The sequence below is a fragment of the Dermacentor albipictus genome, chromosome 7, assembly GCF_038994185.2.
Source record: "Dermacentor albipictus isolate Rhodes 1998 colony chromosome 7, USDA_Dalb.pri_finalv2, whole genome shotgun sequence".
NCBI lineage: Eukaryota > Metazoa > Arthropoda > Arachnida > Ixodida > Ixodidae > Dermacentor > Dermacentor albipictus.
In genome coordinates, this window is record NC_091827.1 from 11,228,717 (window position 1) to 11,249,754 (window position 21,038).

At 48.3% G+C, this 21,038-nt stretch overlaps 4 protein-coding genes across 4 annotated transcripts; 2 read left to right on the forward strand and 2 right to left on the reverse strand.

The window, feature by feature from the left end:
• Nucleotides 1–11: 11 nt before the first annotated feature.
• On the reverse strand, nucleotides 12–13,100 carry LOC135904451 (uncharacterized). The gene is made up of 3 exons (XM_065435265.2): nucleotides 12,548–13,100; nucleotides 10,592–10,849; nucleotides 12–1,398 (listed from the first exon to the last, which is right to left on the reverse strand). The coding sequence occupies exons 1-3, from the start codon at nucleotides 13,049–13,051 to the stop codon at nucleotides 1,186–1,188; spliced, it is 975 nt and encodes a 324-aa protein (XP_065291337.2). The 5' UTR covers nucleotides 13,052–13,100; the 3' UTR covers nucleotides 12–1,185.
• LOC139047380 (uncharacterized) lies at nucleotides 2,553–4,371 on the forward strand. Its single transcript, XM_070521206.1, has 2 exons — nucleotides 2,553–3,007; nucleotides 3,499–4,371. The coding sequence occupies exons 1-2, from the start codon at nucleotides 2,669–2,671 to the stop codon at nucleotides 4,369–4,371; spliced, it is 1,212 nt and encodes a 403-aa protein (XP_070377307.1). The 5' UTR covers nucleotides 2,553–2,668.
• Nucleotides 5,057–7,205, reverse strand: LOC139047323 (uncharacterized). Its single transcript, XM_070521144.1, has 3 exons — nucleotides 6,894–7,205; nucleotides 6,533–6,823; nucleotides 5,057–6,369 (listed from the first exon to the last, which is right to left on the reverse strand). Exons 1-3 carry the CDS (start codon nucleotides 7,120–7,122, stop codon nucleotides 5,306–5,308), a joined length of 1,584 nt encoding a protein of 527 aa, XP_070377245.1. The 5' UTR covers nucleotides 7,123–7,205; the 3' UTR covers nucleotides 5,057–5,305.
• Nucleotides 13,101–14,288: 1,188 nt separating the features above from the next.
• LOC135904452 (uncharacterized) lies at nucleotides 14,289–19,715 on the forward strand. The gene is made up of 4 exons (XM_065435266.2): nucleotides 14,289–14,750; nucleotides 16,420–16,641; nucleotides 18,378–18,590; nucleotides 19,376–19,715. The coding sequence occupies exons 1-4, from the start codon at nucleotides 14,355–14,357 to the stop codon at nucleotides 19,616–19,618; spliced, it is 1,074 nt and encodes a 357-aa protein (XP_065291338.2). The 5' UTR covers nucleotides 14,289–14,354; the 3' UTR covers nucleotides 19,619–19,715.
• The last annotated feature ends 1,323 nt before the right edge of the window (nucleotides 19,716–21,038 follow it).

Here is a 21,038-nt window from a genome sequence, read left to right on the forward strand (position 1 = left end):
CCACACTGTCGAGAAGGCGCGTTGATGTAGCCTGCATTCTTTTGACAAAGGCTGTACATGTATGGTACATACGGTGTAGTATTGTGCCAGGTGGCCTTCGTTAGCTGGAACAGATCCTCTGTGGCATTCAGGGCAATTCTGTCGCATCAGCTGGATTTAAAGAGGGGTACGTTATTTACACGACACATGGCTGTTTGATGCTAGCTAATTAATGAAGCTTTACTTATTTAGTGTATAATTACTTACTTCAGTGCACCTGCACTAATTACGAAATATAAACCTAGCATTACACTGAAATAACGTTAAGTTAGCAGAAATAATGCGCTCAACACCAGTCTAGAGAAGCACGTCCTAAATTATGTGGTGACGTGCATAGTTGCACCAATTAACACTTATCATTTCACTGTACTGTAATTTCACTGTAATTACTGTAATTACTTTAACTGTAATTTTTCACTGTACTGCAGTACAGTGAAAAAAAAAGTAGAGTAGCGTACAGAGAGTTATAGCTAAATAAAAAAAGGACAACTGAGAATGAAGTCAGAGGAAGCTCAGGGGAACTTAATTATGTTTAATTGAAATGTACAAATAACAAAACGACAACTTGCCGCAGGTATTCACCTTATGCATTACGCGTGCGCTTCTTTACCAATCACGCTAGCGCGCGGCGGCCACGCTCCATTGCCCTTTTGTGGGTGTGCGTGCACAACACTATAGCCCTGAGTGTGTTAGCCAATGCCACTTAAGGACGTGGCAGCGGATGTGGAACGGCCTCCTTAACTGCAGGTGTCACGTTGTATACGTTGGTTTTGGAGCAGGCAACCGGCCAATAAAAGCTCACATGCTACTTCAGGGCATCGAGGCTGCGAGTGAACATGGTTTATTCCCACGGTTGTAGCTATAGCAGGTTCGACACGTGGCCGCGAGTCGAACCTGCTACCTCGTGGCTCAGCAGCAGAACGTCATAGCCACTGTGACACCGCGCTATACTCAAATAAGAGAATAGCTGGGCACAGCGGTGGCTGAATGACACAGCACAGAATACTTCGAGGCGTCTTCTTGTTAGTTCGGTACACCAAAAACAGCAGCAATAAGAGGAGGCTATCTCGACACTGCCTGCGCGACCAGTCGAGCAGTTCTGTAGAGGCCTCTGTAGCGGGTCGACCGGAGGGGCCTCGAGGACGTCTAGCCTCGCCGCCGCCGTTCGACGCGGCGGCGGCCCCGTCGTCGCACCGCTGCAACGTGCGCCGCCGCCATCTCTATGGTCTCGTACAGCTTCGTGGCGCATGCGAAGCAAACCGCGATCACGGGACCGGCGCAGAGCATGGGTACGCTCAGTGGCCTGGTATCGCCGTCCCACGCAACCACGAGGAAGTACCTGAAGGCGTTCGGGAATACCTGCGATAGAAATTCATGACGCCGAATAGGCTGTGCGGTAAAGGCGGAGAATTGGGGCATTGATGCGATTAGCAGTCTCAAGGTACTTGACGCACTTTCCGGGGTCTGAGTGCTTATCTTTATATCTGGGTGTATAATCGTTGTTCCGCCAACTTTGGTCATTGGGAAAACCGTGGTCCAATCGGTGGCGCAAAGGGCTGCTGTGTCGAGGGAACAGGCTTCGAAACCAACCATCGGAACAACTTGGGTCTCTGGGTAAGTAGCACTGGTTATGTACCGCAGTTCAATGAACATCTTTGATGCCAATTTGGCAATTGGCAACAATGTGCAGCTGGGTAACTGGGTAACTGCAGAACTCGAATAGGGGGGAGGGTGAACATCTTCGACGTGAACAAGGTGTTTGTCACTGGGTACGTGCCGCTGTTCAATGAATTTCTCTGGCGCTAACTTGGTCACTGGGCATGTACCGTTCTCCAATGGCAACAAAATAAAACGCCACTTAAAAATTATTCTGCGTTAGGTGGAACCGAACCCGCGTCTCGTGCATTCAGACAATCTGCTCTGAATATTATTCGCACACGCTGCGCACGCGGACTTCGTGGTGGTGCCGCCAGATGGCACAGCTAGTCCAGAGAAGTGACGCGTGCGACGCGAAATGCTGCACACACCCTTCACAAGTGATGCGTTTCGACGCTGGTACTACGGCGTGTGTCGCCATATGTACATTACTTCAGTGCTGATCGCGTTATCGTCGACATTCATTGTGATACGGGTCCTGCGGGAATTTTATCTTGGGGACTTCAAAACTATACCGTGTGTGAGACCGCACCTTTGGAAATGAGAGAATTCCCGCGGCAAGTGTCTCTGTACACATGCATAATCATTGCGAATTATTTCTTTTGTGAAGCAATATCTCGTACCAAAGTCGGTTGAAGTCAGAAGGACGAAATGTCCGGAAATCCATGCACTTCCTGAAGAGCGAAAATTTTCACAAGCTTAAAGGGAAGCTGAAGAGTCTGTCGAATTCAATAAGACGCTCATATACGGATGCGGGAACCTTATAAACCATGTTGGTCAAATTTGGGTTTTTGTTTTCTAATACATGGCTTGCACGTGACGTCACATCCGCTCGCGCCGCAGCGTCAACGCCATGCTGGAGCACCGCGCGCGCGGCATTTCTTCTTTTCGCTTGTGGTTCCTGTGGTGACCGGTCGTGTGCACTGTTCAGCTGCTGTCTCACTGTGTCGGATGTCAACACTTCCCGCGAGAAATGCCGCCCGTTTACAGTAAACCTGCGTTTAACGAGGCATATTACGCCGGACTGATCGGTTCGGCGCGTGAGCGATACCAAGAAAAAGTAAAGCTGTGCGACGATGTGGACCCCTACACTTTGCGGCCGGGTGCTGATACGACGATGGACGTCAACGCTTTCCCCGAGGTCTCGCACGGAGATATTGTCAACTGCCTGGTTTTCTCTTCAAATTTCACGACTCTGGAGGAAATGAAGGCTTACAAATCGCTTGAATCCCACAACTATTTCACAAGCGGTTGGGTGAAAACTCTGTCGGCGAAGCGGCTGCAAGGCGAAAAAGTGCTCCTACTAGGAGAGGTAAGTTGACGGCTATTTAATCCTGCATTTTGTGTACAACACTCGGAGGCATTCTCTGGCTAATCAATGGTGAACTGACACTGACCCTTTACAGTCGCGCAGAAGCAGAGTTTCGCGTGCTGATGTGTAAATATCATCAAAGAATGCAGCTTTTAGCGCGAGTGTTTTATGGCTAGGAATTGCAATATGTGTTTGCCACGCTTTTTTTTATATGTCTGCATTCGTGTATGCTTCGATATCAATATTTTTTTCCTTTATTGGCTTTGCAGGGAAGAACGCAGTGTGTGTGTGCTTGCCATGCATTTTTTGGACGCCTACATTGTTTGCATGGTGTATGTTTTCATTACAGTGTTGAATTTTTTCTTTATTGGCTTTGCTGATAAGAATGCAGTGTTTGTGTGCTTGCCATGCAGTTTTGGCTATCTCTGCATTGTGTGCATGATGTATGTTTTGATGTCAACAGTTTAATCTTCTTTTGATTGGCCTTGAAGGTGAACCACTCGCAACGACTGGGCGAACGTCCACTGAAAGTATGGATCCTTTGCAAAGACGGTGGTGCCGTGCTGAATGCGCACTGCACCTGTATGGCTGGTGTGGGAGAAGCCTGCTCACATGTCGGTGCCTGTTTGTTTGCTGTCGACACAGGTGTAAGGATGAGGAACTCTGTTAGCTGCACTCAAAAAGACAACATTTGGCTCCCTACCTATGTGGAAAAGGCTCAATTCAAAAGATTGAAAGAAATCAATTTTGCATCTGCCAAAGGGAAAAAACGACAGCTTGATGATAGGATTGAGGGCACTCCTACAAACAAGAAAGCGACAGCACCCAGAATTGATGTGCCACCAGTTTCACTAGCAGAGATGGAAGACCTGCACAGTATATGCAAGAGAACTGGTGTTGTTCCAGCATTTTTTTCCATGCTGTCTCACCATTCTGCTGCCTTCAAGGAACCAGTGCCCAAACAGCAAGTACACCTTCGAGATTTGTACACAGATGATGCTTTGCCAGATGGACTCGACACTCTCATTGACAAGGCCAACAAATTTATGAGCACATTTCACGTCACTGATGAAGCAGTGAAGTTCATTGAAGCAAAAACAAAAAACCAGAGCAATTCACCAGACTGGCACCTTTACCGAGCGGGTAGAGTGACAGCCTCTGTTATGAAAACAGTCTGCCGAACAGCCATAGATAATCCTAGCCTATCATTACTGAAATCAATATGTTACCCAGAAAAATCTATGCTAAAGACTCCTGCCATGGCATGGGGTTTAGAACATGAACGAGATGCGCTGAAGACATATGAAGATCATCAGATGAAGAAGCACAAAGATTTCAAGTGCTTCAGGTCTGGACTTCACTGAAGTGAATCATATCCATTTGCCGGAGCAACACCAGACGCTCTGATTTCATGCTCGTGCTGTGGGAGAGGTGTAGCCGAAGTGAAATGCCCCTATTTGCTGCGTGATGCCTCCTCATTCACCGAGGCTAGGTCGTGTTTGATGGACATCAATGGAGTTCTGCAGCTTCCTAAGCAGCATGAGTATTTTTACCAAGTGCAAGCCCAGATGACAATATGTAAGGTTAGCTATTGTGATTTCATTGTTTGGGCTCCAGGCCTTTTTCATGTGCACAGAATTAGAAGAGACAAAGAGTTCTGCGACCTGATGTTTGCAAATGCAAAGGAATTTTTCATCAGAGCAATTCTTCCCGAGCTCTTCAGCAAGTTCTTCACGCGAAAGCAGGGAGCCCCACAAAAGGAACTGCCACCAGCAGAAGTTTACTGCTTCTGTCAAGGACCAGAGACGGGGAAAATGATTGCATGCGACAACCCGTCATGCACATTTAAATGGTTTCATTTCTCATGTGTGGGGATCACACGGGCACCAAAGGCAAAGAAGTGGCATTGTCCACTATGCAAGCAAAATAAAGAAAACTAGTTCACTTGAAATTCATGCTGTATTGTTTTGGACAAGTTCCTTGAATGAACAGTAATCAATTCAATTATGGTTTAGGTACCAACCAATTCAATGAGTAAATAAACAAACGTACAACCTACAAGTCAAGCATATTTTATTTACCGGGGCATTTTGCTCTCTGCTCCACACAGAGCAAAGCACATGCAAGATTGTAACACTGCAGAGTAATGTAGTGATTTTTCTCATTCATCAGAAATTTTCTACCTTAGGCATACAGGTTGATAGAAGTGAGATTGTTCCAGTGAAAAAACTCCATGAAAATAAAAGACATCGTAATGAATAGCACGGTACGAGCAAAGATTTATGAAAGCCTCGCACACTAATAAGGCTGTGAGGTATGCAAGGCCACTTCACCACTGGCTTCCTTCAGCTCGGCAACAATTGATGGGCAAAGATTGGATAAAGCGCAGCATACAGTGACAATTTTGTCCAGTGGCGGAGCGTGATCACCTTCTCGGCGGGTAACGTACTCAATGGGGAGAGTGCATTTCAATATGGTAAACTTATTTCTTATGAGGCCAATAACTCGCTCCACATGAATGCGAACGTTGGCAAGTTTTCTGGTACTCTGGACTTCTTCTGCCGACAGTTGTTTTTTGCCTTTAGTGTAGGCTGGAACATGCAAACGTGCACAATAGAACCCAACACTCTCGGAGATATTAAATCCTCGGTCAGCAAGCACAACATCATCAGGGCGCAAGTTATCTAAAATTCCACAATGTTCCGTGATATGCTTATCACTGCAGCGGCCCCCCCAACCCTCTGAAATGAAGGTGACGACGCCTTGAGGAGCGATGCCGATCAGAAATTTTGCAGTGTTGCTCTGCTTGTATTGCGACCATGTCTCGCTTCTTGCCTCGTATGACGATGGCCGTTCTATTTTTATTTTAAAACAGTCAATGACTGTGGCCACATTACCTCCAAAAGAATCGAAGAAAGACTGGGGCATTGTCTGCTGCAGTGTGACCCGGTCTGGCCATGAAATGTATGGCTTCAGCCGACAGTCTGCAACATACAACCACTTACGAAAAATGCGTGACACTGTTGCCTCTGAAACTCTAAATCTAAAGCCAAGATCAGCATTCTGCAAATTCAACTTCAGCTTCATTAGAAAGAGGACAAACTCCTGAAACTTTGACAGGCTATTGTTCACACCATGTTGGACATAGCACTCCACAAGTTTAAATAAGCCATTTAAAATGTCGAAGTTTGCCATTCCTGTGTAATACAGGACCTTGGCCTTGTTCTTCCTGAATGCTGCTTCAGTCCACTCCAGCTGGTCAATGTGGGCACGCAGGGCATAGAGATGATCATTTAGTTCATTGCACTGTTGCTCCAATGCTGCAATGTCTGCCATGGTCATCTCCGCCTGTACAGCAACTCCTGAAATGAACAATGCAAACTTAGGGATCAAAGCAGACCGGTACACCAGCATGTAAACATTTCATAGTGGAGATGTAAACAAACCAAACAAAGATCCAGAGTAAACGAGATCTGCTTTTCCTACCTTTCAAAGAAACAAAAACAAAGTAATGGAGATAGTGACCTGACTCATTTTCTGCAGCCTGGCCTTCACATTCAGCTCGCGGCAGTGATGGGCTGTCGTCTGCGTGTGCGTCGTCGCCGTCGTCGCCGCCGCACAGGTTTTCGGGTGGCGTTGCGGCGAGTCCAGAAGTTCTAGCTGCGGTCTCCGAGTCGACCTCGGTAGTCGCCAGCTTGAACCGTCGCCTCGTAGCACGCTCGTAGCGCGCACTGCCTTCATGCTTTGCTCTGTAGCCTAGCAGAAGTGTTGGTGCCCAGTCCGGGCTTGCTTCTTCCCAGAGCTTCGCTGGTCTCCCTACAAATGCAAGCAAATGTGAGTCTAGCACACTGGCTACGCCTTACATGTAATAAAAGTGCAGGCTTACTTGTTACGAAGTGAGCGCCGCACACTCGGATGTTTGGTAGATCGCCTTTGAGATCGGCACGCTTGATACGCGCAAGCCACAGGCTGCGTCGCTTCGAGCTAAGCGTTTTCGTTCGTTCACCTTGCCGTTCTACAACTTTCGGAAGGCGAAAAAGGTTTGTGTTTGAAGACTCCTTTCTCGAGCTGCTTTTGCTGCGATTAGCACACCCTACAACTGCGCAAATAGCCATGGCAAAGCGTTTCCATTCGCATACGACTCGCAGCGTTGACAGCGCACGTTCGGCGTGGTGCTCCAGTATGCCGGAAAACAAACTTGGCGTCTGTGGAAGTGACGTCAGTGCAAGCCATGTATAGGAGCGACGTAATCGTCGGTTGAAATTGCGCTGTAGCTCCGCCCCCCGTCGAATGCCGCGCGCTGCTGCTGACGCTGACGATGCAAGCGGAGACCGGAAACCGCGGTGTTGTGACGTCAACTTTAGTTTTGCTCCTTCGCAGCCTGCGCGACCGTGCCTGACCGTGCTTGTTTCTGCGTGCGTGCCGTCGTAATCTGCTTCGATCGACCCTGCATTTCTTTGTTGGTGCGTCTGTGTGTATGTAGAGTGGTGGTCAACGTGCGCAGCATCAACTGATGTGGTGGGCCGATCATGCCGTCTTTCTGTGCAGCCTACGGTTGCACGAACACCAGCGGCCGCGACGATGTTGTCTTCCATTGCTTGCCACAAGACAAGAAGCTTTTAAGGAAGTGGGAGGCTGCTGTAAAGCGAAAGAATTTCAAGCCCTCAAGAACAACACTGCTGTGCTCCAACCACTTCCGTGACGACGATTATCACCAGAATTTCCACTAGCAGGCTTTCTAAACGCAGCGCGAAAAGATCGGAGCAACGAAAACAAAGACGGCACGAGTGCGGACTGACTGATGATAACTGGTGTTGGAAGGCCTTATGAATACACGAACTCGCCCAAACCTGGATTTGGTTTACTGCGAGCTCCTTCATGTTAGAACGCTGAACGGAAGGTGCATGTTTATTTCCCGCCCTCGACGCAGGTTTCGTCGCAGAGCGCCGCGAATTTTCTATTTGCACTTGTGTTGTAAAACAGCCTGCATGCAGCTATAGCATAACGCAGTGCAAATGTAGAGTTTGCATGTGCTGGAAAGCCGGCGCACGCCAGGACGCTACGCTCCCCCCGTCTCTCGCGCACAGCGACAAACCGACCGTCTCACGTAGCCGACGGAATTCGCCGCCTTTACGACTTCGGTTACGAGTAGTGTGCGGATGGCGCACAGATGAAGGTCACTACACGTACTGCATGAACCGGGAAGCTTTTCACGCGTTTGAACCGTCTTTGTAGGTTGCCGACAGGTTTGGACAGCGCACAAATGCCGACGATCGCATCCCCGCTTACGTTCCACGAGGAGGCATGCAGGAACACAACACTGCAGTTGTTTGACCGGAAACGAGCTCACTAGACCGGCGAAAGATCGGCGAAATCACTAGATCGCTTTGCAAAAAACATACCCACCAAAGAGCATTTCTAACACGAGGAGATCCCAAGACTTCGCTTTCGTTCTCGTCGAAAGCACTGCTCGCACCAGCATCGTTTGCTTCTTCGAGAGGCCGGCTCTTTGCAATCGGCTCGTACATGTAGGGAGCAACGCCGAACTCTTCAGAAAAACGCAGTCTCTCTAAAATTTCTATTACCTCTTAATTTTCCATTAGGGCACCAAACTACCTGGCACCGCGCTTCATGTGCAGCGGCAGCGGTCGGTCGCTAAAGTTGACGTCACGGGTCGCCCGACCAATCACAGGCGGAAACGAGACGCGCGAGCTGGGCGTGTCCGCTGCTGCACTTTTCGTCGAAATAAAATATATTTGCACTTTCTTTCGCTCAATTTCGATACGATATTCGAATTCGGAGGGTTGGAAACCATTATGTACACATGTTCACTCATTTTTTCTGGAAAACCTTTCAGCTTCCCTTTAATGGTGCTGGTTTGTCCCATGGCCGGTACCCTTACCCTTAAGAGGTAAGATCGAATTGATCATGGAGACAAAAGAGGTTTCTTTTTTTTTTATTTCGCGAGTTTTTTGTGACAAGCAAATGCGACGACTTCGTGCAAAAAAACTTTCACAGCTATCACTCCCCACCTCCCGTATCAGATATTTCGGTGCGCACCATGTGGTCAGAATGATTACACAGTTTTAAGCAATGCTTTCGCTCATCGCAGGCGTAGCTTAAGTGCTGTGTGATGTACGGTAAGATGTTTAGAGCTTTACGGGTAATGGAAGTTAGCCGCATGAAACAAACCGGCACCATTAAGGGCGCAAAACTATTTGCCGTGTATAATTCCCACGCAGAGTGGACTACCATATTGGCAGCTCCCATAGGCACTAATATTGTTCTCTGTTGTAATTTCTGCAAGAAAATGTACCATCATCAGCGCGGAGTTTCCTATATGTTGTACACGGGAGCTGTAAACACGGAACATAGATACATAAGACTGCTTACGCGTGGGAATGCGAAAGCAAAATACTGTTTGTAGACTTCGGAACGTCATGATCGATCGCGATCATTTTTGCATTCATGGCGTGGCACAACCTCCTCCCCATTGGCTGATCTAGCTTTCACGTGGTCAATGACGCACACACTAGGCCACACCTTTAACGAGCGAGAACAATGGATCCGCCGTGGCGTCGGGGAAGCGCTCGTGCCCAGGAGGCCCGGGTTCGATTCCCACTCAGACCGAAATGTACCGAACTTTCTTTTCGAGGCCATTGCTTTACTTTGTTTCCAGGATCCCCTCACCCCCCCCCCCCCCCTTCGGGCAATTTGACGTGAGTCTGAGCATTTTTCTATGGTTTTAACTTTTTGGGCCGTCGGCCAATTTTGGTACCATGTTTCGGTCCGCCGACGCCGACGGATTTTCGCGTAATGTGGCACATAATGCTTTCGCATTAAAACAAACACAAGATAGCAATACGTCACGCAGCCAGCCTTGGCAAGTGAACTCTGCGTGAAGCCATCCTCCTCGCTTTCTTTTTTGTCTCGCAGTACTGGCCCAGCAAGCGACCTCTTTGACAAAGTGTATTGGCCGACAACATCTGGTTCCCGGTAGTTCATAATCGACGCGCAGTTGTTATGCTGCACTACCATAGCTTCGCTTGCAGACCGGGAGCACTAAAACCTGCCGCGCACTCTGACGCGACGATCACGTGTTGCGCCGATACGTCTTGGCTTCAACTGTGTTGCGCGATCCTGTCTTTTAACTTCTCCTCCCTCCGTGGACATAAATGCTGGCTGTTCAGGCAACGTGGGATCGGTGGTTGGTGCACGGCTTCGTGCGAACGTCGTACTTGTGGCTTGAGATCTTCTTGTGACTTCAAAGCACTATTTGCCATCATTGGCTTACATCTTGAAGCAATCCTGTTTTGCTAAACGCAGAAATCGATTCCAGACTGTGCGCACATTCCCAATAATTGGAAATTGTTGCACGTTTATCGCCATATTTTGACGCAATATGGCTGATTTGCATAGTCCCAAAACAGCTTGAAGCAACAAGGACAAAGTTTTGGCTAATTCATGCACTAGTATAGCTGAACGATCCAGCAGGTGGTAGATCGCAGTGCCAGAGTTACCTATAGTATTCGCAGAAGGAATCTCTATAGTGATGGATAAACCAAGCCGGGTCACGTGGCTTACGTAGCAGCTCATGGAGTGCGGCAGAAGGCAGCAGACAACGACGACGAACGGGGCCGGGATGAACACCGCCACCGCAATGATGTAGAAGAGGAGGAGGTGCAGGTTGACACGCAGCGAACCCAGGAACCCAACTATGGAAGCGAGTAGGTTCGCAGCGAGGAACGCCTGGGCCCGCCATTTCAGCCAGGACACCAGTCTGACGGGCATCAAAACGTGTCCGCGGGCCGCTTCTTCGCTCCACCAGTTCAGAGACGTCTCCTGTGTCCAAAAAAAAAAACAAACAAAAACTAGAGGTGCTCCAATAGCTGAACTTTCGAATGAAGTACGACAACTCGAGAACGACGACCTTCGAATATCGAATTGAATGTATTGCTATTTCTAAACGATGTAAATTACAAAGGTTACGGTAAGTCCATTTGAGAAATAAGAGGCTTACATACATTACATGACACATGTAACAGCGTTTACGGCAGAACATCAATTAACAGAGGAGTTTGTTTATGTGAGAAGAGTCTGAAGGCAATGCGTTATTGCGGAATGACTGGGAAACATTGAAAATAAGTTATCTTCTTCACGCGTTTCCTCAAGAACCGGTGCCTCAGTGCTACAAGCGGAGCTCTCCAGTAGAAGAATGATTCGGAACAGTCCTTATTTGCATCCGTCTTTCTCATTTTAAGCTAAGTAAGTGCTGTTATTTCACATGCTCGAACGGAGGCGAATATTCTGCAATTTCAAATAGTGAATTAATTCACTTATGGAATATGAATCGAATAGGGAGCACTGTTGGATTTGCTTTAAGCAATTTCGAATGTTCGCGCCTCCCAAGCAAAAAAGAAAAATTAAACGATGTGGTTTAGTGTCCCGAAATTTCACTGTACGTTATGTAGGACGCCTTGCTGGACAGCACAACGCTCTGTAGGCACTGCTATTGTCTTGTGATGTTATTAAATGCGTAAGCATTTTTATGCCTACCCAACGAGGAAACCCGTCCGTTGCGTAAGACGGATTCCTGTAAAGAAAATAATGTATAAAACATTTTTCCTATGAAGGCTTTGTTGGAATATTGGGTGGTAGTGGAGTATAAACGATCTCTTGAACTACATGTAGAGCCAACTCGGTGCATTGTAGACACCAGGAAAATTCCGATTTTGTGAAAATTTAAAGCCAAACACGCCACATCCCCACTGCGTTTTGGTGGTCGTGGGATGCACCCTCCGCTGGGGCGTTCCTTGACCAACCAAAGTGCCACCGATCTATGAGGGCTCATGCGCTTCACGACACGCAACACAGATAAGCAGTCAATGACTTGATAAGATGATAAGGAGTGATGAGGGGTTATATGGGTCTCATCACGGTTGATAGTGGTTCGAGGCGAATGCATAAGATGCTAAAGAGCGGTAAGGCCATATAATGGTCGGATCAATTCTGATAATGTTAATAAGCACTGATAAGAGTTGATAAGCGTCAAATCAAGTCCGACAAGGTCGATGAGGACGATAAAATTTGATAAGGGTGAAATCATTTCATAAGCTTGATAAGGTTAGTGAGGGTTGATACGGATCGGATCGACTGCGTGAAGTTTTATACCTACCGATAAGGGTTGATAAGGGTCGGATCTAGCCAGATAGGGTTGATGACAATTGATAAGGGTCGGATCTAGTCCGATAAAGTTGATAACGACGGATAATTGTTGATAAACTTTATACTGGTCGGATCAAGTTTCATAACATTGATGATGACACTGGGTTCCATGCAGACAAGTGGCACAATGCTTACGCATACTTAGACAACACCTAGAGCGGTTCCTGGATGAATTTTTGCTAATGCAATAAATGAGCATCACAAAGACTTAGGCCTAACGGTACTACGCGCCATAGAAGGGTCGTCATCTTTAGTGCCACTGGGTAAATATTGTGAATGTACCGGAGCTTATGACAAAGAAATCGCATTACTCACCACCCGGTACATGTAGACCGCAGAGGAGACGCCGATGACCAGTGATCCAAGGAGCAGACATATCTGGTAGAGCGCGGCATGGATCAGCTGAATGACTACTTGTTCGTCGTAGTATTCTTCCAACTCCCCTACGTCGACGTTGTGGTTCGCCGCTTCTACCGCTTCCTCCGGTTCTTGCAAGAATCCGTCAGCGTTATTCGCAATCGCAGCGTCGTCGAACGCGGGCGCAGGCATCTCTTCGTCGTTGTCTTCCAATGACTCTTCGTCGGCGGCGTTGTGGTTAGCGATGGCTGCCTTCATCGCATCTTCTTGTTCTTGCAGGCCTTCGTTAATATTGAGATTTGCGATCGCGGTGTCTGCTTCGTCGGGCGCCGGTGCAGGCATGTCGTTATCCTTCGATTTGTTGCTATCTTGACGACTAGCGTTTAAGGAATGGCTGTGGTCCCAAGCCGTCCACCTCCTTCGACCCTGGCGTTCCGCTTCTTCCTGACAAAGCACATTCATGATGATGGCGATGATGTCCTCCGAATTGGCATACACCCACTGTGGAGGATAAGCTACAAATCTGTACTGCGACGCATGACACCAGTCAGTCGTACATCTGTGGAACGTTCCTTTATTCCACGTTTAGCTCTGAACCTGCTCAAACCTGGGGTCGCTCATAGCAGGAGCGTCCCGAGCCGAGCGAGGTACGCTTCTTACTGGTGATGTTGATACCACAATTAGGTGGGAGTACGAAAAGAAAAATTAAATAAATTGATATACAAAGGAAACCGATCGTAAGTGCGAAGCAACTTTATCAGGAATGCCTGCAGAACGATTAGCCTTCCCCTCTAAGGGAGGCGTCACCGTGATGCGGCCATGACGTCTTCCTGGCGTGTGGCGCTTCTGCTCCGGCAGTGGCCGCACTATTCCCTTTGGTCGACCACGCCTGCCCCTCTTTTAGGGTGGCAGCCTCCCTCCAGTTTCGCTCGGTCGTTACCTTTCGAGGGCCGCCGGGATCTGCTGGACGGCCTGGGCTTGGACCTCGTGATCGTAGCACCTCGTTGCGGCTACCGAGCCACAGCGGTATCGTTCTCATCGTTGCAGCTTGGTGCGGATTCTTAGCACAATCCCAAAGGATGTGAGCTGCAGTGGCTCTTTCCTTTTGGCACACACAATACAGGTCACTCACATAAACACTCGGGTACATGTGCCTCATCAGCACCGGGGGGAATAAAGATCCCGTTGGAAGTTGTCGGTATAACAGCGCTTCCTTACGGGTCAAGCCCGTAAGAAAGCCCGCATGAGGTGGAGGCATAGTCCTTCTCTCTAGTCTGTAGCACTTCCCAATTTTGTTGTAGGAGGTCATTCTGTCCTTGGTTTCCCACCACCACGAACAGCATGCGCGTTATCAGCATGATAGCATTGCCTGTCGGCAATGCTATCATGATGATAACGCGCGTGCCGTTCGTTACTGGAAACTACCGGGCTCGCAGCGTTAAAGAAAGGGAACGCATCAAGGCACATGGCGATTATTGTTGTGTGGCAGAAGGGGCATTCCAAAGGGTGTAAACTGTCCTTAGAGTGTGGACTGAGGACGGCGCCAGCCTGGGGGCGACCAATGTCGTCTGCTCTTTAAATAACGTTGTTTTTTTTTTTCTCTCTCTCGTTCACTGAATACCGACTCGCCCAAAGATACACACGTTTGAGGTTATCGTCGTTGTCGTCATCGTCGTCATCATCGTCACGAGTGTTCTGTAGTGGGCAAGTGGCCATTATTTTTGGAGCAAGCAAGCGACAGCGGCCCCTGCCATTCCCGGGGCGCATGGCCGCTCTTGGCCTGTCCCGGAGTCGCGAGGGAGACGGGGTGGAGGAGACCATGGCTGTTCCGATCTCCGAGAAGGACGAGCATGAGTCGGACGATGCCGGCGGGGGCTGGATACTCCTCGAGGACGTCGCCGAGGTCGCGGGCGAAGCTGCGCTGCAGAGAAGGCGCAGGGGCGATGAGGCGGATGACGTCAGCACCGGAGACCGGAAGCAGCAGCGCCCCGGTGCGCCCGAAGAGCGGCACACGTTTGACGTCATCGTGCGCGGCGGAGGCCGCGACCTCTCGCGGAACAAGCTCGGCCCGGAGAACGACTTGTGGGTGGTCGACCTGGACCTCGCCGTCTGCGTCCCTATGGTTGTTGTTGCAGTTGTCGCTGCGGCCTACATCATGAGCGTGAGTATAGACGCGTGCGGAAAGCCTACGTTAAAAGGCCAACTGCAAGGAAATTTCACTTCGGCTAAATTGGTTATAAATGGGTAAACGGCACTATATATATTCAAACATACTTGGCAAACCTGTAGGGTTAGTAATTGTATAATTTTATTACCCGCCCAGGTAGGCTGTCGGCTATGAGGTCCGGGATTCGACGAAATGTTTTGCGAATCCTTAGAAGCCTAACATTGTACGACTGAAAGCAATTTTGTGTTGTATCTCGTTTTGAACTACCACTTCCCTCTAGATTGTGGTATGGCCGCAAGGTAAAATAAATAAATAAATAAATAAATAAATAAATAAATAAATAAATAAATAAATAAATAAATAAATTAGCAACACTAATTTAGTTTAGCCCGCACTAATCCCCTAACTTCTGTGTGCTTACGTTAGGAAATCATGGCCAGGATAATGTAATCTTTAGAATACTGTAGACAACTTGCATTGAAGCTTTCTGTACACTCGACAGCAGCGCCAGAACACACAGACTAGGAAGTGGTAGAAGCGGAACTGGCGCGTGATAAACGTTCACTGTTACATTTCCGATCGTTTATAACAAGGCAAGAGTGAGCGAGTCCTTGAAAACGTCCGAGTGTGTATGCTTCCTATCGAGATTAGAAACCAGAGTTTCCCGAGATTTAGCTCGGCCATAGTATTTCCTACGAAAAATTACTGGGGAAAACTGTGGGTGCTCCAAGCAGGGCGGTTCAGCGAGCATGGGAATGACTTTTCCGGCCATTTTGAAATTCCGTCATATTGTCGAATTCACCATCTTCCCAGCTCTGATTGGCCCTGAGGGCAGCCACGGCCTCTCTGATTGGCTCAAAGTGCTGCAATTGTGAAATTAGACAACATTGCTAAATTTGATCATGTTCAGAATTTTACTTACACGATTGGTACGTGGATTTGCCTAAATTTGGTCCTTTACTTGGCGCTGTTACTTTGCCACTTAATGATCTTCAGCAACATTTCGCGCTATACATACCACAATTTGCAATGTTTACGCACGTGTGCAGATACTATAATGTGCTCACGGCGTCTAAATCCTTTGACTGCTTCGAAATTTAGAACGATAAACCGTAGTAAACAAGGCCACAAGAAATTCTTAAGATACAAGAATGAAGATTAGACAAATTTATGTATTGACCATTATTTTCATGGGGGCTGAACAATGGCGGCTCCAGGGTCCCCCGTAGTAATTTTTCTAGGGGACTCTATGAGCTTGGCAAAGCTCGGTGCGTAACATTCATACGGACGATGAGCTTTGCTGCTGTTTAACGTTGCCTCGTTTTCTTTGCTTCCCTAGCGGCCAAAGCCGGGCAATGCTGGGGTGTAGAGAGATTTCATACGGACGCCCACCGTATGGGCGCCCGCATTAAGGATCCCTACAGAGGTTTGAAGCCCCTTAGTGGGGTGAGCGTCGTATAGTAGCCGCGGGCAAGGCGCCTATTCCTTTTTGCCGTTCGCCAGTAGTCTGAACGGCGTTGCAAGGGGACACAACATTCGATCACAAAGGGGCCCTTACACTTCACCGGCCGAGGACACATTTTCACCAGTGCATGTGGAAGTGCTCGTGAGGTTAGCGCTGTGAGCGACAACGCATCTCGACGCATTGGTTTCGCACGGGAAGTCGGTCCTCTTCCGGGCCATGAGTGCCCCGGAGGTGCCGGCTCTGCTCCTGGCCAGGCTGCTGGCCTACGGCTGCGCGTCCAACGCCGTGTCCTGGTCCAAGCCGCACCGCGCCGACCACCACGAGCGCTGCGGGGCGCTGTACTTCAAGTTGTGCCTGCGCGCCTTCGCGTTGCTCGCCTGCTGCGGCGTCGACGTTTTCCTGCTGTCGCACGGCGTCCCGGTGAGTTTGACGAGGTTTTGATTCGTTTTGGGCGCACGCGTTAATTTTGAAGCATTCGCTGTGAATTAATGAGTGAGGGTTCAATTTTTGCTTATGTGGGGCGCTCGTCTTTTTTAGAATATACAGAAATATTGAAAATCACCTGTTAGCACAAGTCGAGTCTGAGCTGCAACAACCTCGGATATTTTTTCCCTCAAAGCCCAGTGTTTCGACCTGGCCTTGTTAGGCCAGGTTGGGGCAGCCATCTCTCAGGTTTGGATAGCCTTTTGTTAGGACAGCCATGTCTCCCGGATTGAGGCCTAACTGCTCATAGGGTCACCAGATATGGTCAACAGGAGAACGGCTCCCATCAAAGAAAGCACAAATAGGAGTGTCACAGCTTCGTGGCCTCCTCCTTCGTGGCCTCCTCCTTCGTGACACCTCCTTCGTGGCCTCCTCCCTCCGCCCTGTCTACATTGTGGAGACCATCCCAACGGCCCGCGTGTCCTCTGGGGCTGCTTTCCCTCCCCCACTTCTCCTACCATACCCCACTGAACTGGGCACACGTAGCGCTGAACTACGCCGCCGGTGAGACCCTGGACTGAGGGTTTTCAATTCTCTTACTGCAATAAAATTAAGTGTTCTCTCTTTCTTGAGGGTCCAGTATTAAGTGGGCCATTGAAACTTGCTGCCAAGTTTATTAAACGCTAACACGAGTACAGATTCACTAGCAGGTGTTGCGCTTCAACTGTTCGGGCTTGCTCCTCTGGGGTCATTTTTGTTCCGAGCTGTTTCGTTACTCTAGCGTAAAGAGGTGGGCCTTCACTGACACGTTCAATTTCAAGCATTTCCGTTACCCGCTAAATTTAGTGGCCGGTTATGGAGGGTTCAGCCAGAACTCTCTCGGGAAGGATGAGCGTAAATCACGGCTGAATGAAATGAACTAGGGGGAGCATTACGTCACCCAGCCAGCCTCGGCAAGCCAACTTTCCATGAAGCCTTTCCTTCCGCTTTTTCCGCCGAAAAGTCGGCCCAGCACGTGAGCGCTGAGACTGAACGTAATGGCCGAAAATATTTGGTTTCCGGTGGCTTTTAAACAATCCGCATTTGTTCGGTTACTCTCCCACGGCTCTGTCCATAGAGATTTCTACAAAATTTACTAGAGAGAACTGTAGCTCTGCTATCGTTCAGCTAGCACGGGAATGATGGCTAGTACACGTACTTGGTCTGATCTTCGTGCTTGTGACTTCAAACGTTCTTGCGGCTTTATTTACTGCAATTTTTATCTGCTTTTAGTGTCCTAAATTTGGAACCAATCCTATATTTCTAAGCGCAGAAGGACATACATGGCGCTACGCAACGTGCAGAATTATTGAGAATTGTGACATTTACAACGCCATACTTCGTTGAAGTTAACAATTTCCGCTCACAAGTCCATTTGACGCCGGAAAGACGAAGTTTAGCCCACCCCATATACTAATCATCATTCCCATTGCTGGCTGAACTGCTACGTTTGCAGCTCCCATAAGCGCTAGCGCAAGAGTTCCCTCTAGTAAGTTTTGTTGGAAACTCCATGGCGGCCTGCAGAGCGGGAGCGCTAAAGCCTACCGCACGCTCTGCGACGTTACGATCACGTGTTCGGCCAACTCGTTTGACTTCAATCTTGCTGCGCAGAGCTCTCTCCCAGTCCTTTCCTACCCGCAGGGTGTAAACACTCGAAGGGTATTGAAACACCATTCTGCTTGTTGTGTTCGCAGGAGTTGCTCGAGCGCTTCAACACGACCGCCAGGCTGTTAGTGGGCGTGGCGGACGGCGACTGCTCGACTTGCGCATCGTCCGACGGCGGCCCGATACCGGCTTCGTGCTCGGCGGTGCCGTTCAAGAAATTGATCGCAGACGAGTCCTACGTGCGCATTTTCCTGCGCCTCTACGATGTGCTGGCCACGCCAGGGTACAACGAGCTCATCGAGGTACGAAGCACGGCAACCTTAAAGCTAAAGTTTCCGCTTTAAAGCATCAACACATTAACCAACTTTCAATACCGAAATAATGCTTTCGGAAAGATTTCGACGACAGCTCGTTTAGTCCGGTAGCATGTTACAAAAGGAAAAAAAAAGAAATTAAGGCATTTAAACTAGGCAAAACTCATTTGACGCTTGGGAAACCATGCAGGTTTTTTGTTGATAATGTAGTGGACACAGTGTTATAGTCAGTTATAAACCAACACGACTGCCGCGGCCGCCGCCGCCGCCACTTAATCCTTTAATTGCTAAAGATCGGCCGCATTGCATTCTAAACGTGCTCAAGATAGAACTTGCCAAGTTTCGATGACTCTTACCATGCCACAAACAGACGCATACGTGAAGAGAAATATGAAATTCGTGACGTCTCACGAACGTACCGGCCCTGAGGCTTTAGAGTGAAATAAAAAAAAGAATGTGACATACATTTAGTTTTCTAATAACCTACCTCTTACAGCCAAATTAACGAAATTATAGTGGCAAAAGATACTTTATCAGTAAAAACTGATTAGTGTAACTCAATCCTTATTCTGTTTACTGCGACGTACTTTTCGCACAAAGGACAATGAAAATAAAACGCACCAACATGTGCGCAACGTTCAACATCCGTTTTATTTTAACTCTCCATTATGTGAAAAGTACATCGCAGTAAACAGGACCATGTCCTACCAACTAGCCTCAATCGAATCTTCAGTGTCTTTTTAACCTTGTCCCGTGGCGCGCTTCTCTTGCAGAAGGCCCAGCAGATGGGACTGCTGAATTGCCCGAAATGCGTCGTGGTCCTCTACACAACTTTCACGTGCACCGTGACGATCGCCCTCGTCCTGGCCCTCCTGGTGGTCGTTTTGCAGGCCAAGTCCGCGAGCGCCAAGGTCACCTCCACCTGGAACATCTGCTGGCAGCGACACCGGAGCCGAGGACTCGTTCGCTTCTGCCGGGAGATGCCGCGTCTGCTCTCTCGCTGCCTGCTCGACTGACGATAGAAGAAAAGGAGAAAAGACGGGCACACCGACCAATAAATTTAACACGTTTTGCCTACTAACAAGCGCATTTGAATATATCTTGAGTCTTGACCGCATTGCTCATTGGTGTAAAACTCTCCTGACATGCCCGTCGTTTCTAATGCATGTGTTTCCTTAATTAAGCGATTGTATGAGACCTAGGCCGGGATAACGCAAAACCATTCCAATCTGTTTTCATTCCAAATTTGCCGTTAGTCCTCTGTAATAGGTCAAAGTGGCTCCAGTCCAGCCCTTAAGGACTGGAACAGAGTCATTTCGACCTATCACGGAAGGCTAATGGATGCCTTGGAATAAAAGCAGATTGGATTCGTTTTAGATTATCCCGGCCCTAATGCTGCTAATTGTATAATTGTGCATCTTTCATGTGATCAAGCGCAACGACATCTGGCGAACCGCGCGTTTATAAAAAGATTGTTGTAGAACTCTCTTAAACAATTCCGCTGTAAGATTACTATATTGCACAAAACGTTCAGCGTTCATAAAAAAAAAATCGCTTCCTTTGTTCTGTTGGCCTTCTGCACTAAATGGAACGGCACTCTGCTCTATAGTTGCTTCAAGAATGAGCTGCGAAACAAAATGCTTATGAAGTTTACCCACAATACGCATTCACGTAAATGTGGATGTGATGGCGGTTGTCAATTGTACAATTGTACATCATAGAGTCCACGGGTGGCACTCCTGCGGTTAAGTCTTTCTTAGAGTACGAAGATAGTTAAATATTTAAACGCACCAAAAAATGTAGGCTTGGTGGAATGTGCCACAGTCCTATTGCAAAGGGAACGTTCATACCATACTGATCATTAGCTTTTGAGCGAGTCTGAAAAACCGGCCATCGACAGGGTGTGTATACTAGTGGAATTAATTTTGCCGTAAGCTGGATGTGAGTAAAAGAACGGAACATTATCGGTGGCGGTATTACAACCGCAAACATGGCCAAAACATCGAGTATCTTGCCAAAAAATTGCAAAACCCTCCAGAGTTGGTCGGTTGAAAAAATATATTAAGGCTCTGCAAGGCGCGTGTTAGCGCGCGGTGGTACGACTTCCACGTCGGGACCGTCAGTTCGGGGGGTGAAAATTAATTCACAGCATTCCTCTGCCACGTGTCTCATAAGCGCTGTCTTGAGTTTGGACGTGAAGGCCCGTAAGTGATAGCGCCTTCTACCAAGTGCCGTTACACTGGAAGCATAGCGCGGCAAGGACGATGGACAAAGAGTAGACAGGACGATCGTCCTTCCCGCGCTATGCTTCCAGTGTAACTATGTATTACCAAATAGCCCAAGCCTACACTCTTCTGAATACCAAGTGTATTTGCAGTGTAACGACGACAAGAAAAATAACAGCAGGGTCACGTCGGCGGTTAGCTGTTCCAGTCG